We start from the raw sequence: 14,872 nt of genomic DNA, 5'->3' as shown, positions 1-14,872 counted from the left end.
GAAGGGATCAGGATCAAATAGAAATGAGCAGTTCCTAAGAGGGATATCGAGTTTTGATGACGAATTTCCTAGAGGGTAAAGCGAAGGAAGAAAAAATCCCTCATAATTAAGAAGCTGCACACAGCGGATTCTTCATCGAGGTGACTAGAGATGATCGAGACTGCAACTGCCACCGATCTCTAGACTCTGACCTGACATTGAGCCGATTGACCTGTAACATTCAGGACGGTTTCGACTTTGATTTTACAAGAGCCGTCATATATTTATGCCCCCATGGTTTGATCTTCTCCTTTGACGCTGGTAAAAGAGCAACCGATCCGTCGCGTGGAGCTTGCAAATCGTTTCGATGCATTCAGACCGTAGCCGAAGTTGCAACCCTTTCATGTCTATCTGTACGCTATAGCAAAGACCATAGTGAAGTCCATTTCGGTTTGACGGTATCCTAGATAAATTTGAAGCGCTTGTGCTCACAAGTATGACCTTTCCCACTCCACGTTCCAAAACCTTCTCCATTAATTTAGAAAATTCTGAGACGGCACAATGGCAGTAAAAAGCTGGTATAATAAAAGCTATTGTAAAGGACCTATCGCAAATTCGACCAGGCGCTTATTTTGATCTATGAAAGTATCGTGCTTCTTGATATGACGCATTGCAAGGTCCTCGATCGATATCAATTCTACGCCACTTATTGAAAGAAGTATGTTGGATCATTCTGCTCCTCAGAAATGTCTTCTGGAGGAGCCAGCCTTGGGCATGATATGCGCTGCCCCGCACCGGGCTTCTCCAGTTTCAAGCGCGAGATACCGGCCAGGCTGAGCTTATCATACCATTTGGAATTTCCAGGCGCAAACGGAGCGGCATTTGACTGGACGGCCAATGACCAGCCCCACACCAGTGAAAAGGTAAATCAATTCACTCTGACTTTTCCTCTTGCTTATTTTGACCTGCTTGCTCCTTTTCATCGTCCTGACCTCTTACACGATTAACGAGAGATGCCAATCCGCCTTTTGCCGGTGTCGCCGGTGTCGTGGACCGCCCCAAAAGAGTTTCGTCTTCCTTTAACCTCTGCACGTTATCGACGCGACGAGTAAGGTAAAGTGAAGTATTTCGTCCGTGAGTTTTCCTGATTCGATCAATCTCTTCTTGATATGCCATCTCATAGATATGATCATGCGTCGCCATTGGCGATTCGCTCAGGATGTATGCTGAGGCGCCGCCATCCTCGTCGTCGCCACCAAGACCAACATCGAGCAAGATACTATTCTCGAGAGGGTCTTGTGCATGGCCTTTTCCGTTTGCACGACGACGCTCTCCGCCCTCAGCAGTGGGCGCCGATACGTCGCTCCGGGATTCTCTTCCGCTGCCCAAAGCTAGTTTTTCGGACACGGATGTGGGTCCAGTGGACTCCTCCGTTCTCGAGCCATGTCGATCACTCGGACTTTGGATACCGCTTTCTACAACAACCATACTATCTGCTCGGTGTGGGAGCGGAATGCGGTCTTCCGGTGTGATAGCGTCAAGTTCCCGATGTACGCCCTCTGCTGCTAAGGCTTGCTCCACACGCCGTCGATCGTAAAGATCCATGCTCTTGCTTCGATGAAGCCAAGGACTTGAGGCTGGAGGAGATGTTGAAAGCGGTGGCCGCACAATTCGGACACCTTGTCCAAGGGTGCCTTGAAATAAACTTGGGCGTCTTTTCGTCAGCAGCGACTTGAACTTGGCCACGGCTTTCATCTAAGTCTATGTTAATCTCGAATTCAGCTTCACAAAGATACTCTACGTACGACTATTAGAAGCTTGCTCATTTTGTCAGTGATGGCTGAGTTCATCTCTTCCTCTGTTGGTGGTTCCATTTTTTCAGCAGTGTTTTCCTCTGCCGATAGCAGGGGGTCAGTTCCTTCCTTGGTGACCCAAGGGTGTTTCTAAGAGTGATGAGCTTCTGAGACGAAGAAACAAAGCAGAATCTGCTGGACTCACCCGAATCTCTGGAATAGTCAACCTTTTGGCTGGGTCCTTTACCAAAATTTTTGAAAGTAGATCTTGCAACTGCGGGTCGCAACCGTCTGCAAACTCTACGCTATCACTACGGATAGACTCGAATAGCTCAAGCATACCATGCTTTTCGAAAGGTAGTCTTCCAAAGCGTAGGCAGTAAAGAGTAACGCCCATAGACCAAATGTCTGCTGCTGTTCCCGATATCTTGCCGTGTTTCAATACACAGAGTTCAGGTGGGAGAAAGGCAGGAGATCCAGCGGACTTTGCAATCAGCATTGGAGTAGCCCTCTCGAACATTTCTGACACGCCAAAATCAACGATCTTCAGAACGTCGTCCTGCGTCAACAATAAGTTGTCGGGTTTAATGTCACGATGTACAACTCCTTGCGCATGCACTATCAATGTATCGTCAGCTGTAGAACCCATAAATCTTTTGAGAGGCCAGACTGAAGCATACAATATTCGATGCCCAATATCAAATCTCGGAACCAATATCTACATTCTTCTTCGGTATAAGGGTCTGCCCGCTCGTCAAGACCAACTTTCATGATCACGCCCTTTTTACACATCTCAACCACCATATAAAGCGAGTCTTCATCCGGATCATCGAGAACTTCTATAAGAGATACTAAATTTGGATGGTGCAATTTCTTCATAATTGCAATCTCTTCCTTGATCAGATAAAGGGGATTCTCGGCGTCTTCGCTGGCGGGGGGATGGTGGAATGGTGCGTTCGAGCCAAACCTTAGACGTCCACTACATCGCTGACTCGAATCATGTGGCCTTCTAAGTATATTTGATTGAGCACGTTTTCTAAGCCTAGATTTTGAGAATTCTTTGACGGCCTGGAAGCGGTGAATTAGCATAGTTCGAGAGAGCGACAAAGCTCGACAAATCCCAACGTCATTGCATAGAAAAACAGAAGCATATGTGGCAAGATTATACAAGCAGGGAGATGATTCTCACATATTCTGTTCCGTATTGATCGACGGCAAGGTGTACTGATCCGAATGATCCGCGTCCAATTTCCTGTTTGATCAGGTATTGATTGATGCGATGTTGCGAAGCGCCGCCATCTTGACTGTCGGTATAGCTTGAGCGAGCATTGAGAGTTTCCTGAGTAGCGATGAGTCGAGCATTCTCGATGCACTGCCCTTGCGAGATTGAGACGCACTTTCACCTGTCTTGGAGTCGAGTGGCTACGCTGATGGTGCCTCAGTGGGCTTTTATATGCTGGTGTTGACCTATGTCGATCATTGATCTTATTAGAGATCCGCCTCAAGCTTCAGTTGACGCGGAAGTCAAGTGTGTAGCGGTTGCTAGACGTACAAATGCTTTACCATGGGCGGTCTGCCACTGCTTCCTAATGCTGGTGCGTCCACAGTGATCTCGCTCGAGAGCATAATTCCTGCGGCTTGCTGAGCTTCATTTGAGCTCTTTGTGGTCGCCATATTTTATTCGCAACGCCCCTGTCGGCGAGCGTCCAGATGCAAAGTTAAATGATGAAGCGGCGCAGTCTCAAGCAAATGAACTGATGCATATACTACATCTCATATGTGAGATTTAGGGACGACTTGATTGACGCATCTATGCGCTAGATACTGGCAAATGAAGGCAAGCAGTACAGATCGAATCTCAGGCTGACAGTCTGATGCTTTTGCCTTGTATTGAGAGGGATACGTTTGGTGCAAGGAGACCGATTCGCATCTGAGGAACGGTAGGTTTTGCAGATAGATCACTGATTCTTGGTGCACGACCAGTTCGTTATGTTAGTCGGAATTATAGTGGGCCAGATTAACCAAAGTTTAAGTCGAGCAGCAATACGAAGTACGTAGTAGAAAATGAAACTACTCCGATACGCGCGGGGGTTATGATTACTTCCCCCAAAAAGTCCAGGCGGTAGGCGATCGGCCGATTTGCTTTGAGACACCAACAAAGCGAGAGCAGCAGCACATGAGAACCGAGGCTTGGCGCTATAGCTTAACTTTAATCAGATCAATCAATCACAACCTACAGTACAGTCAGCGCCGATAGAGAAACACGGAGGCTATAACATCAACATCAGGAACTCTATATCTCCCTTGGATGAGTTGAAGCTCGTATTTAGGACGTATCCTCTGAGTAACGCGATGGTCGTGTACTCGTTTCACATATTTGATCGTCACAGTGAGCCAGCCTCCTCTTAGGTGATCTATTGACTCTGCACTCACATATTACCTGCCCAGCCGAGTGCATATACAGTAAACACTGGTTACCACGACCAGTATCTTCAGCACCGAGCAAGCAAGGCCGACCGCAATCAAATTCAACCCTCGGTACCTACGACGGCGAGGATGCCATAAGCACGCAGCCTTCTGGGCTCACTGCCCAAGACGATGCGAAACTCCTTTTTGGTACTGTTTTCTCGCTCAGGAATATGGTCCGCAAGCTCGGCGGTATGGACGACAAGTAAGTTTCTATCAACTCACAATAACTCAATCCGACCTCTACGAGAGAACTAGGAAGCGGATGCTGACCTCAATCCTGTCCAGCTTCGTCTCATACTCGACCGGCCAATACAAGCTTCATTATTATGAGACCCCAACCAACCTCAAGTTCGTTATGCTCACGGATACGAAAACCAATAATCTGCGCATGGTTTTGCATCAGATATACGTAAACCTTTATGTTGAATTTGGTACGCCCCTACATACCATTCACGGAGATGCTTGTGGCTTTGACGAGCTTCTGAGATTGGGAATCCATGGAAACTGCTTATACTAAGACGACAACAGTTGTGAAGAACCCTCTCAGTCCGGTTGAGCACCCTAAGGGCGAAGGAGTAGCCAATGAATTATTCGAGATGGGGGTGGAGAGTTTCATCGTGAGTTTGCAAATGCTGTTGCTCCTTTGCTTGACTGACTTTCGGTAGAGTGCCGCGTTTTAACGGCAGCATTGAGCTAATCGAGTAGTTCTTACATTCTTAGAACCAAAGGATGGATTTAATACCCTTAAGTATAAACATTTATGGCATCAGGCGTTTGGTTGCTTATGGGCGGCAATAGACTTCAAATGACCTTTGTTTTCTTGTTTTTTCTGTTTTTGAGGGGGTTTCGGCGGGTTTGAAAACAGAAACCCTGCAACGGGGAGAAACAATGACAGCTCTAAGATACGCGCATTACTCGAAGTCGGAGGGTCGCAGAAATGTCATGTTGTCGAGATGTTCTGCGCTGACAGTTTCCGGATAAAAGCCAATCGAAAGTAGCTTTGAGAAAGACCTAAGGGAATTTTTGCCTCAATGCAGCATGCATATGATATCAACTGGAAGTAGACCAAGCAAGTTGTTTAATTAACCCGTTTTCATTAAGCCTAGTAGCCTATAGAATGATGGATAAGGGCAGATCAACGCCCGTTCTCGATGTCTAGACGATCGGATCTAAGTGCTTTGATCGGGAATCATCGACAATCATTCCATTCGTTCCGTCAGACAAAATCCACCACATCCCATATCGTAGCAGTTGAACCGAATTGAAGGCGCTCGATAGGAGAATTGTTTACAAGCCGAGGCGGGTCTTGCGCCAGTGTCTTCTCTTGGCGTTGTAGCTGTGCGAAAGACGTATGTTAGCGATATGACTTTCTCGGAGGACCAAGTCCTTAGTTGTCTCATCAACGGGTTTGATGATTTATTTCATTGCGGAGAAGAACTATGATAGTGCGTACCCGATGGTGTTACCAGTCCGGAGACGGATCCACTGAGGGATAGGGCGGTTCTGCTTCTGCGCCTTGGCGAGCTTCTGCTTCGTCCGGAAGGTCTTGTGGCTCTGTGAAGATATTCGCATCAGCTTCCATTTCGAATCCCATATAAGCTCGAGCGTTCCAGCCCAAATTTCTCGAAATTCCTCTAAATTATCTCGACTGAAGATACGGATGATCCAGATGTTTCATGACGGCTCGGATGAAAGATTCAGTGGATGTCGCCAACTGAATCACCCTCGTATCCGAACAGCATCAATCTAGGTATTTCATATTTCCCTCCTCTTTCGCTTGATTTAAAGATTCCTATGAAACCAAAAAGAAGGTAACATACCGGCATCTTGAATGTCTTCCGCGGTGAACTGGGCGAAAGTAGTCGTCGATGTCGATTGTGGACAGTCAATAGCGCGGCATTCGATCATCCACTTGCATTCGCTTAGCAATATTCTTCGTGGTGAGCCCTAGGGTATGGTGAGGGGGAGATCAAAAGCGGTACGTACCGTACTCAGTCACGTGTCTGCATCCACATTGGGAAAATAGCCTAGCGGAGCGACAAAGGACCAACAAACGACCGAGGCAGCAGAGCATATAAAGACTTCAAAATTCGAGATACAAAGAGTTTCATATAGGGTATGGACTGAAGAAGAAATCTGACTTAGTGTGCAATTTTCTTATAAAACTCAGCAGAAAAAAATCTATCGTTCGTCGAATCTATATGATTGTCTAACGAGAAACACCCATGCTCACAGCTCTTAAGCTGTCGAGCTTTGAATACGACACAAAAAATTGTGCAAATTTAATGTATATATAGTAGGCATTCCGAGTATGGGAGATGAAACAATGGTGGATATCTGAAGATTCGGTAGTTGGGTACTCCTGGCTCAAGTCCCGTTGGATGGCCCGCTCACAGGATCTTAACCAGATATTTTACTGGTGACATGGAGACGGAGCGGAGATAAGTTATGAAAACTCTACTCGTACTTCATATTCCGTATTGCTCCATGAATTTACGCGAGGTATGCATGTGCAGTAAGCCAGCATTCGGAAGTCAACTTTCCGTGTCAACAGGTGCTAATAGTGCTAGTCAAATAATACGTTTGATGTAAATTCAGGCTACAGCTTTCAGGGCTCGAGTCGTACGCTGATAACTGGATTTGGAATAAGTCGTCCCAGTTTTGACGTTGCCTGGGTCCCGCAAAGCCTTTCCAATGAAGCATAATTTACGACAGGGCGACGTGGACTTAAGACTTAGGCAGCAGAATAGGGTCACCCGTGGCTCGTGGCTCATGTTCGGCGCTATACTGGATAGGGATAGAGAAAAGGAGCGGGAACGATCTGTGACGGGGACTTTTTTTTTCCCACCTTCGGCGTTACCGCCTCAGGCAAGAGCAATTAAGACCAGCAATATAGATCGGCTCAGTGAATGAGTCATCTCGTGCATGGACTTTGATACTCTTGAATGCTGTTGAGAGAACTTTCTTTTGCTCGATGACTCCAAGACTACTTTTTGTAGCCTTATCACGTTGGTGCTAAGCAAGATTGTGTCAGACCAGTGTCAGCATAGCAGTCATCGTTTGACGAGGTTATATTCTGCTTTTTCAATTAGTTATCCCTTTCGTTCAACTGGTCTCCCCAGAGGCCCCGAGGGCCCCTCCCAGGGCTCCCAGGGCTCCCAGGACTCCCCTGCAACGCTGTCACCCCTCGCCCGTATCGCTTACAGAGTCTGGGCCGTCTGTTGCGCTTTGTTTAGGCCAATTCGCTTAGGGAGGGGATGGCAAGTTGAATTGCCTTACAATTGGCCCAAAGGAGAAGGTCGGATGTTGTCTAAACGAAGTTCCGACGATTTTACCCCGTTCGGGGTCAAAGTTCCTCGGTATCTCCTCGTTCCGAGCCAGAAATTATGCTTGAGCCATTGTTATGCCCGGCTACCTGGAGTGGGCTGGCCCCGTCCTCGTTGCTGATTATTTGAATTTAATTAGACCGCTGTCATCTTCATCTTTTGAGAATTCGTATTTGAGCATCTGCAGCGAATATATACGTATATATACTTTTCACTATTTCCTCCTCAATTTTAAAAAGTTTTTTTGTCTTGCATTTCTATACTTGAAACACTATCATTTCCATATACCTGTATTGCCACTTATCGCTGCGCCGTGCGCTCCGATTTATATATCAACCATACGAAAAGCCTGGACACTTGGAACCTGCCTCGAGGCAGGCTAGCATCTAAATCACACGGTTTCCTCAACAAGAGGCTTCTCGTGAGCATTGCTCCACGGCTTTCAGGGAGATAATCCTCCCGGTCAAGCCATGACGGCGCACGAGATAGAGAAACCTGTATCGGGCAATTCGAGCGATGCACCATCTTTCAAAGATGCCCCATCGACAGGGAAAGAGGCCGTTGTGGTCGAACGGCAAGATTCCACCTCACTCAAAAAGCTAGACTCCAAAATTGTCAAAGTTGGTGGTGCTGAGGTCGGGGATCCATATGCACACCTCTCTGAGGACGAACGTCGAATCATCAGAAGACAGTTGGACATTCCTTCTGTGAAGGTGACCTTTACTACCTTATTCCGCTATGCCACGAAGCTTGATATCTTCATTATGGCAGTCAGCGCTCTCTGTGCCATTGCTGCTGGCGCCGTTCTTCCTTTGATGACTGTCGTCTTTGGCAAACTCACAGGCACTTTCCGAGACTTTTTTCTGGGTACTGCGTCCCATTCTACTTTCACGCACGCCCTCAACCATAACACCCTCTACTTTGTTTATCTCGCAATTGGCGAGTTTGCGACTGTCTACATCGCCACTGTAGGCTTCATCTACACTGGTGAACACGTTGCTCAGAAGATTCGTGAGGCGTACCTCGCCGCCATCTTGCGCCAGAACATTGCTTTCTTCGATGAACTTGGCGCTGGAGAAATCACTACGCGAATTACTGCAGATATGAATCTGGTGCAGGATGGTATGTCGGAAAAACTCGGACTTACCTTGACGGCTCTATCAACCTTCATCACTGCATTCGTCATCGGCTTCATCAAGTATGCTCGATTGACTGGTATCCTGATCTCGGTCGTCATTTCTATTTTCTCTATCATGGGCGGCGGCTCCGTCTTTATTGTCAAATACAATAAACAAGCTCTGGAGTCTTATGCTCAAGGTGGCACCATTGCAGAGGAAGTCATTAGTTCCATTCGCAATGCTGTGGCCTTCGGCACCCAAGAAAAGCTGGTTAGAAAGTACGATTCCTACTTGACCGAAGGGGAAAAATGGGGCGCCAAGACCAAAACAGCACTGGCTGTCATGCTTGCCGGTATGTTCTGTGTCATGTACTTGAATTACGGGCTTTCCTTCTGGCAAGGATCGAGATACCTTGCAGCTGGCGACATGAGTCTTCAGGACATCCTGACTATTCTACTGTCGGTCATGATCGGAGCTTTTGCGCTTGGAAACGTCGCCCCCAACGCGCAGGCCTTCACTACCGCTGTGGGAGCAGCCACAAAAATCTATCATACGATTGACCGTGCTTCACCCCTGGATTCGGTCACGGACGACGGCGAGAAATTAGAATCGCTGGAAGGCACGGTGGAGCTTCGACATGTCAAGCACATTTATCCCTCACGGCCGGAAGTTACAATCATGGATGATGTGAACCTTGTGGTTCCTGCAGGAAAAACGACCGCGCTGGTTGGTGCATCAGGCTCCGGAAAGAGTACTATCGTGCATTTGGTCGAGCGTTTTTATGATCCCGTGGGCGGCCAGGTATTGTTGGACGGCCATGACGTTTCAACCCTAAACCTCCGTTGGCTTCGACAACAGATTTCCTTGGTTAGCCAGGAGCCTACTCTCTTCGCTACGACCATTTACGGCAATATCAGGCATGGGTTGATTGGCACAAAATATGAGAGCGTATCTGAAGAAAAGCAACAAGAACTCATAATCAACGCGGCTAAGATGGCAAATGCCCATGACTTTGTCACTTCTCTGCCTGAAGGATACCAGACGCATGTTGGCGAGAGGGGTTTCCTGCTCTCTGGTGGCCAGAAGCAGCGTATCGCTATTGCACGTGCGATCGTCAGCGATCCTAAGATTCTTCTTCTGGATGAAGCTACTTCCGCCCTGGATACGAAAAGTGAAGGCGTTGTGCAGGCAGCGCTCGATGCTGCCGCCGTTGGCCGAACCACAATTGTGATTGCTCATCGTCTGTCAACCATCAAAGGAGCCGACAACATCGTTGTCATGTCCCGTGGTCGTATAGTCGAACAGGGTACCCATGATGAGCTTCTTCGCTTGCGATCAGCGTATTACAACCTTGTCGAGGCGCAGCGTATTGCAGCTATCAACGAGAATAAGGCAATTGACGAAGTTCCTATCTTAGATGAGCGTGATCGACAAATCGTTGGAACTCCCACCTCAGAAAAGAAGGACGCTTTCGAATCAGACCCTGAAGATGCTGCTATGGCAGAGAAGTTGAATCGAACCCAAACCACGAAATCCATTTCAAGCATGGCTCTCAAGCAAAGGCAACCAGAATCTCGTCCAAAGTACTCCCTGTGGACTTTGATAAAGCTTGTTGCTTCTTTCAATCGCAAAGAGAGACTATTCATGCTCCTGGGCCTTGCCTTTTCAATCGTCTGTGGAGGCGGAAATCCTACTCAGTCTGTCTTTTTTGCAAAGGCCATTGTTGCGCTCTCCCTGCCTTTGCCTGCACAGGTTCACAAGCTCCGACATGATGCAGACTTCTGGTCTGGAATGTATCTCATGCTCGCTCTTATCGAATTCATCGCTTTCTGTGTCCAGGGCATCTCTTTTGCCTTTTGTTCGGAGCGACTCGTGCATCGCGCACGCCTTCAAGCATTCCGGACCATGCTACGGCAGGACATTGAATTTTTTGACCGGGATGAAAATACGGCCGGCGCGCTGACCTCATTCTTGTCCACGGAGACCAATCACCTTGCGGGAATGAGTGGATCTACCCTTGGCACAATTCTTCTTGTTCTTACAACTTTGATTGCGTCGATTGCTTTATCTTGCGCGATCGGCTGGAAGTTGGCACTCGTATGCACTGCAACTGTTCCTATTCTCCTCGCTTGTGGCTTCTTCCGTTTCTGGATGCTTGCCCATTTCCAGGAGCGAGCGAAGAAGGCATACGAACACTCTGCCAGTTATGCATGTGAAGCGACTTCTGCGATCAGAACTGTCGCATCACTGACTCGAGAACATGATGTCTGGGATCAATACCATGAGTCGCTTGTCCAACAGGCTAGGACAAGTTTTATATCCGTGCTCAAGTCATCCCTACTTTACGCTGCCTCTCAATCGTTCATGTTCCTTTGTACAGCTCTTGGGTTCTGGTATGGTGGAAAACTTATCGCGGATGGGGAGTACTCGATGTTTCAATTCTTCCTTTGCTATTCCTCTATCATTTTCGGCGCCCAATCCGCCGGCACCATCTTTTCCTTTGCGCCTGACATGGGCAAAGCGAAACTGGCGGCTCAGGAGCTGAAAGCACTTTTTGACCGGAAACCGACCATTGACACTTGGTCAGGCGAGGGAGAACGCTTAAGCGGCATGGATGGTATGATCGAATTCCGTGACGTTCACTTCCGTTATCCAACTCGTCCCGAACAACCGGTCTTGAGAGGCCTCGACCTAACGGTTAAGCCTGGCCAATATGTTGCCCTCGTCGGCGCTAGCGGTTGCGGAAAGAGCACCACTATTGCACTGCTCGAACGATTTTATGACCCTTTGTCAGGAGGTGTCTTCATCGACGGCAAAGAGATCTCAAAGTTAAACGTCAACGACTACCGTAGCTATCTGGCATTGGTTAGTCAAGAGCCCACGCTCTACCAAGGCACGGTTCGTGATAATGTTCTTCTTGGAGCCGACCGTGAGGATGTTCCGGAAGAAGAAATTGTCCAGGCTTGCAAGGATGCTAATATTTACGATTTTATCATGTCTCTTCCGTAAGTTCTTGCGTGAAATCCCCGCAACCGGAAAGCTATCCCGTTGCTAATTTTTTGCTTATAGGGAAGGATTCGGAACAGTTGTCGGTAGCAAGGGCAGTATGCTTTCTGGTGGCCAAAAGCAGAGAATTGCTATTGCCCGTGCTCTTCTTCGTGATCCGAAAGTCTTGTTGCTCGATGAAGCCACATCAGCATTGGATTCGGAATCAGAAAAGGTTGTTCAGGCTGCACTCGATGCTGCTGCCCGCGGCCGTACTACTATTGCTGTCGCACATCGACTCAGTACTATACAAAAGGCCGACATCATTTACGTCTTTGACCAAGGCCGTATTGTTGAGCACGGTACCCATGCTGAACTGCTTCGCAACAAAGCAAGGTACTTTGAGCTTGTCAACCTCCAGAGTCTTGGCAAGGCTGAGTAGGCATTGTCAGCCTGCCGAAGTTGTGAGAACGCTTTTTATACCTCTGTCCTTTGGAGGCATCGAGCCTATATCTGATTGTTAGCTTTTGGCGTCTGCATTTATTCTACAGCAGCAAAACCGGCGCATATATCTGGGTGGGATAATTCTTAACATCATGGCATTGCGGCATTTCGTTTATAAGCCAGGCTAGGCTCTACAGGTATAATTTCTGTCTATACGCGTCACCGACTAAACTATCGGACCATGATCACATTCTACTGTATTAATTTAACTCTCCAATCACCATCTTATATTCATATACATACTTTATATCAATGTATGCAAAGGAGCACAAATCCCCATTCCCTTTCTGTGCCGCAAAATTAGTTAAACTTGTGTAATTATACAATCATTGCCATTTTGGGTAGCTATAACTGGGCCCATCGTTCGCCCTGGAAGACAATTCAAAACAAATAACTGCAATCCGCGTCACCTCCACCGCTAATTTATTCTTCGGAGTTCTCGTATTAGCAGTAGCTTTCGAGTGCTCTCTCCTAAAGTTGATAATGTATTACGCTGCTTTTGCTGATTGCTACTATTATCGCCGACGTGGGAAACAGCAATGTTTATGTGCTGCGTCCTTTTGGAAAGCGCTGAGTGTCATTTTGAGGCTTCTTCATTGAGGATTGTCTGCTCAAACACGAATATTCCCCAAATACTATAGATCTTTCGACAAGTGCAATGTGTTCTCTAATTACAACTCTTCTATTAGAGAGATTCTTTCAACTGAATTTTAGCTGTGGGGCTTCCGCGTTCTCCAAGCACCTATAATCTCAGTTTCTGACCTGGTCTCTTTTTTCTTTTTCCACCCCTTCTTTCTCAATATGACTTCCGGCGATGCTCCATCCGTTGGGTTGCTAGAGTCTGCTAGCTGTGGTGCTATGGTAACTGCATTTCGTTGTCAACTTCTCGGTAACTTGATGGTTAAACTTGATGCCGAGCACTGCCGAATGATATGCTCTCTGCCTATCCAAACCATAATAACGGCTTCCCGCTTGTTTCTGAAGAAGCTCAAATCTGACAGGCTTTTTAGGGTATCTCGACTTCTGGTACCAATACGGCACATCCCTGTCTCGACCAAACCTATGTGACCAAAAATGGAGTCTCACAAGAGCGGGCAAATGTGCATCAAACTTCTACTCAGCCACGCCACGCCTCTGAACCACTTACAGGGCAAAAAGACACATACGTTGCAAATGGACATGGAGAGGGAGAGTCTGAATATAAACTTTCACAGGAAAAGTCGGAAGGAATAAGCTCGTGTCAAGGGCCCGCTCAAGAGCTTCGAGAGCTGCTGGACGATAGGATCTACCCCATCGAAGACGATATTATCCGGTTGCACGTTAAGCTCGATGACTTACGCGTGGTAGTTAATGAGATTCGTGGTGCGGTCAAAAGTTGGGATTCGAAGATTGAACCAGATATCAAAAATCCGCCGGCGGCTGTTCCTGACGGTATCAATCGCACTGGCAATCATTCTACCAACGGAAGTAGTTCTGCGTTTGATTCTGTGCCCGTATCTTCCAAAACCGAGTCAAGCCAACCAATGTCTGTCTCTTCATTATCCACGAATTCCTCAAGTCCTTCTCTAGTGCCTAACAATGACTCGGTCTCCATTATGACCATTACATCAGCTATTCGTGAACTTGCAACAACGCTTCAAGGACAGCAAGCTCGTTGGGACCTCGACGAGGTAGGATTTTTCAGTCCTGGAGACGAACAGCCGCTTTCCTACATCAACAACACAGTCATATACTCTGACGTCTTCCATTTCGTTGACAGGATTCGCGATTACGCAACTCTCAAAGGAGATAAGTTGGTGGCTGGAAATCTATTTCTTTGCCTCCGTGGAGATGCATTACTCTGGTATGGACATTTGAGTGGCGCCAAAAAGGCAATTCTTCACCAGAGTCTCAGCACATGGTGTGCCGAACTCATTTCACGCTTCAAAATGCCTGGCGTTGTTGCACTCCAGAAATTATGCAATGACAAGTTCACAGTCGACGACGTGCGTTCCGGCAGAAACATCTCGGACTATCTGTACTCTATTGTTCGCTATGCACGCTCAGCAGGCTTCGATCAGGTTTCTGACCAAATTGACTTTGCGTATCGTGGATTGGATCCAATATTGAGGGAGTATTTGGCCCCTCCTTCTGCCGATACGTCAATTGTTCGGTTTGAGAGCCAGCTGCGTGCCCGCTTGCGTCTGTGGATTGAGGAATTTGGTCAATCCAAATCTATTGAACGAATTATTATTCATGCTGATCCTACCTTGGCGGCTCATCTTTGATGTCGTGCTTTTCCGATTACCGGCTCATGGTTGGGTGTGGAAATGGCATTGTGGTGACGTTGAAAATTTATTGTAGCGTTATTCTCAATTTCCGTCTCCTTGTTCTGTCTACATCGATATCCTCTATGCGATTCATTTCCCCATTGCTTTGACAAATTCATTATTTCATTTATGAACCCCGTATCACCCTTGCAAATACTCACTTTCTCCGGAAATCAAGCTTCCATCTATTCTTCATTGTCATCGCGACTCTCATTGCTTGTATGCTTAAAGTAGGAGTCTAGAAATGTTCCACTGGAAACTCAAAGCAGTATCATATGCCTATTCTTTACATCTGGCGCCCTTTTTACTCTGCGGCACGATAACGTATATCTCTGCACGGCACGTCACTTTTATCTCAGATAGATATTACTCGAATCAATGCAACAGAC

The 14,872-nt window shown here is 47.2% G+C and overlaps 5 protein-coding genes across 5 annotated transcripts; 3 read left to right on the top strand and 2 right to left on the bottom strand.

Annotated features, from left to right (window-relative positions):
- Positions 1 to 712: 712 nt before the first annotated feature.
- Positions 713 to 3,588, bottom strand: L228DRAFT_129154 (Pkinase-domain-containing protein). Its single transcript, XM_018329084.1, has 7 exons — positions 3,325 to 3,588; positions 3,170 to 3,239; positions 2,962 to 3,111; positions 2,453 to 2,840; positions 1,978 to 2,390; positions 1,785 to 1,922; positions 713 to 1,734 (listed from the first exon to the last, which is right to left on the bottom strand). Exons 1-7 carry the CDS (start codon positions 3,444 to 3,446, stop codon positions 913 to 915), a joined length of 2,103 nt encoding a protein of 700 aa, XP_018188140.1. The 5' UTR covers positions 3,447 to 3,588; the 3' UTR covers positions 713 to 912.
- Positions 3,589 to 3,966: 378 nt separating this feature from the next.
- L228DRAFT_246912 (trafficking protein-like protein particle complex subunit 1) lies at positions 3,967 to 5,371 on the top strand. Its single transcript, XM_018332516.1, has 5 exons — positions 3,967 to 4,161; positions 4,221 to 4,443; positions 4,527 to 4,672; positions 4,770 to 4,858; positions 4,907 to 5,371. The coding sequence occupies exons 1-5, from the start codon at positions 4,125 to 4,127 to the stop codon at positions 4,919 to 4,921; spliced, it is 510 nt and encodes a 169-aa protein (XP_018188139.1). The 5' UTR covers positions 3,967 to 4,124; the 3' UTR covers positions 4,922 to 5,371.
- A 157-nt stretch (positions 5,372 to 5,528) lies between these two features.
- On the bottom strand, positions 5,529 to 6,109 carry L228DRAFT_229730 (putative 60S ribosomal protein L39; the record flags this gene model as incomplete). Its single annotated transcript, XM_018330514.1, has 2 exons — positions 5,695 to 6,109; positions 5,529 to 5,577 (listed from the first exon to the last, which is right to left on the bottom strand). Exons 1-2 carry the CDS (start codon positions 5,811 to 5,813, stop codon positions 5,529 to 5,531), a joined length of 168 nt encoding a protein of 55 aa, XP_018188138.1. The 5' UTR covers positions 5,814 to 6,109.
- A 1,585-nt stretch (positions 6,110 to 7,694) lies between these two features.
- Positions 7,695 to 12,552, top strand: L228DRAFT_229728 (P-loop containing nucleoside triphosphate hydrolase protein). The gene is made up of 2 exons (XM_018330513.1): positions 7,695 to 11,690; positions 11,755 to 12,552. The coding sequence occupies exons 1-2, from the start codon at positions 8,038 to 8,040 to the stop codon at positions 12,110 to 12,112; spliced, it is 4,011 nt and encodes a 1,336-aa protein (XP_018188137.1). The 5' UTR covers positions 7,695 to 8,037; the 3' UTR covers positions 12,113 to 12,552.
- Positions 12,553 to 12,975: 423 nt separating this feature from the next.
- On the top strand, positions 12,976 to 14,872 carry L228DRAFT_260751 (hypothetical protein; the record flags this gene model as incomplete). Its single annotated transcript, XM_018334286.1, has 2 exons — positions 12,976 to 13,035; positions 13,185 to 14,872. The coding sequence occupies 2 exons, from the start codon at positions 12,976 to 12,978 to the stop codon at positions 14,439 to 14,441; spliced, it is 1,317 nt and encodes a 438-aa protein (XP_018188136.1). The 3' UTR covers positions 14,442 to 14,872.

Source organism: Xylona heveae, assembly GCF_001619985.1.
Source record: "Xylona heveae TC161 unplaced genomic scaffold L228scaffold_5, whole genome shotgun sequence".
NCBI lineage: Eukaryota > Fungi > Ascomycota > Xylonomycetes > Xylonales > Xylonaceae > Xylona > Xylona heveae.
This window is presented reverse-complemented; position numbering and strand designations above follow the sequence as displayed.

What these genes read in the sequence shown, in the direction of transcription:
- L228DRAFT_229728 (XM_018330513.1), top strand. Translation starts at nt 8,038, where the DNA reads ATGACGGCGCACGAGATAGAGAAACCTGTATCGGGCAATTCGAGCGAT. An exon ending in GATTTTATCATGTCTCTTCC is followed by an intron (nt 11,691 to 11,754) that starts GTAAGTTCTTGC and finishes TTTTGCTTATAG; the next exon opens with GGAAGGATTCGGAACAGTTG.
- L228DRAFT_129154 (XM_018329084.1), bottom strand. Translation starts at nt 3,446, where the DNA reads ATGGCGACCACAAAGAGCTCAAATGAAGCTCAGCAAGCCGCAGGAATT. An exon ending in CCGCCCATGGTAAAGCATTT is followed by an intron (nt 3,240 to 3,324) that starts GTACGTCTAGCA and finishes TGATCGACATAG; the next exon opens with GTCAACACCAGCATATAAAA. An exon ending in ATCAATACGGAACAGAATAT is followed by an intron (nt 2,841 to 2,961) that starts GTGAGAATCATC and finishes CACCGCTTCCAG; the next exon opens with GCCGTCAAAGAATTCTCAAA.
- L228DRAFT_246912 (XM_018332516.1), top strand. Translation starts at nt 4,125, where the DNA reads ATGGTCGTGTACTCGTTTCACATATTTGATCGTCACA. An exon ending in CTCGGCGGTATGGACGACAA is followed by an intron (nt 4,444 to 4,526) that starts GTAAGTTTCTAT and finishes AATCCTGTCCAG; the next exon opens with CTTCGTCTCATACTCGACCG. An exon ending in AAACCTTTATGTTGAATTTG is followed by an intron (nt 4,673 to 4,769) that starts GTACGCCCCTAC and finishes AGACGACAACAG; the next exon opens with TTGTGAAGAACCCTCTCAGT.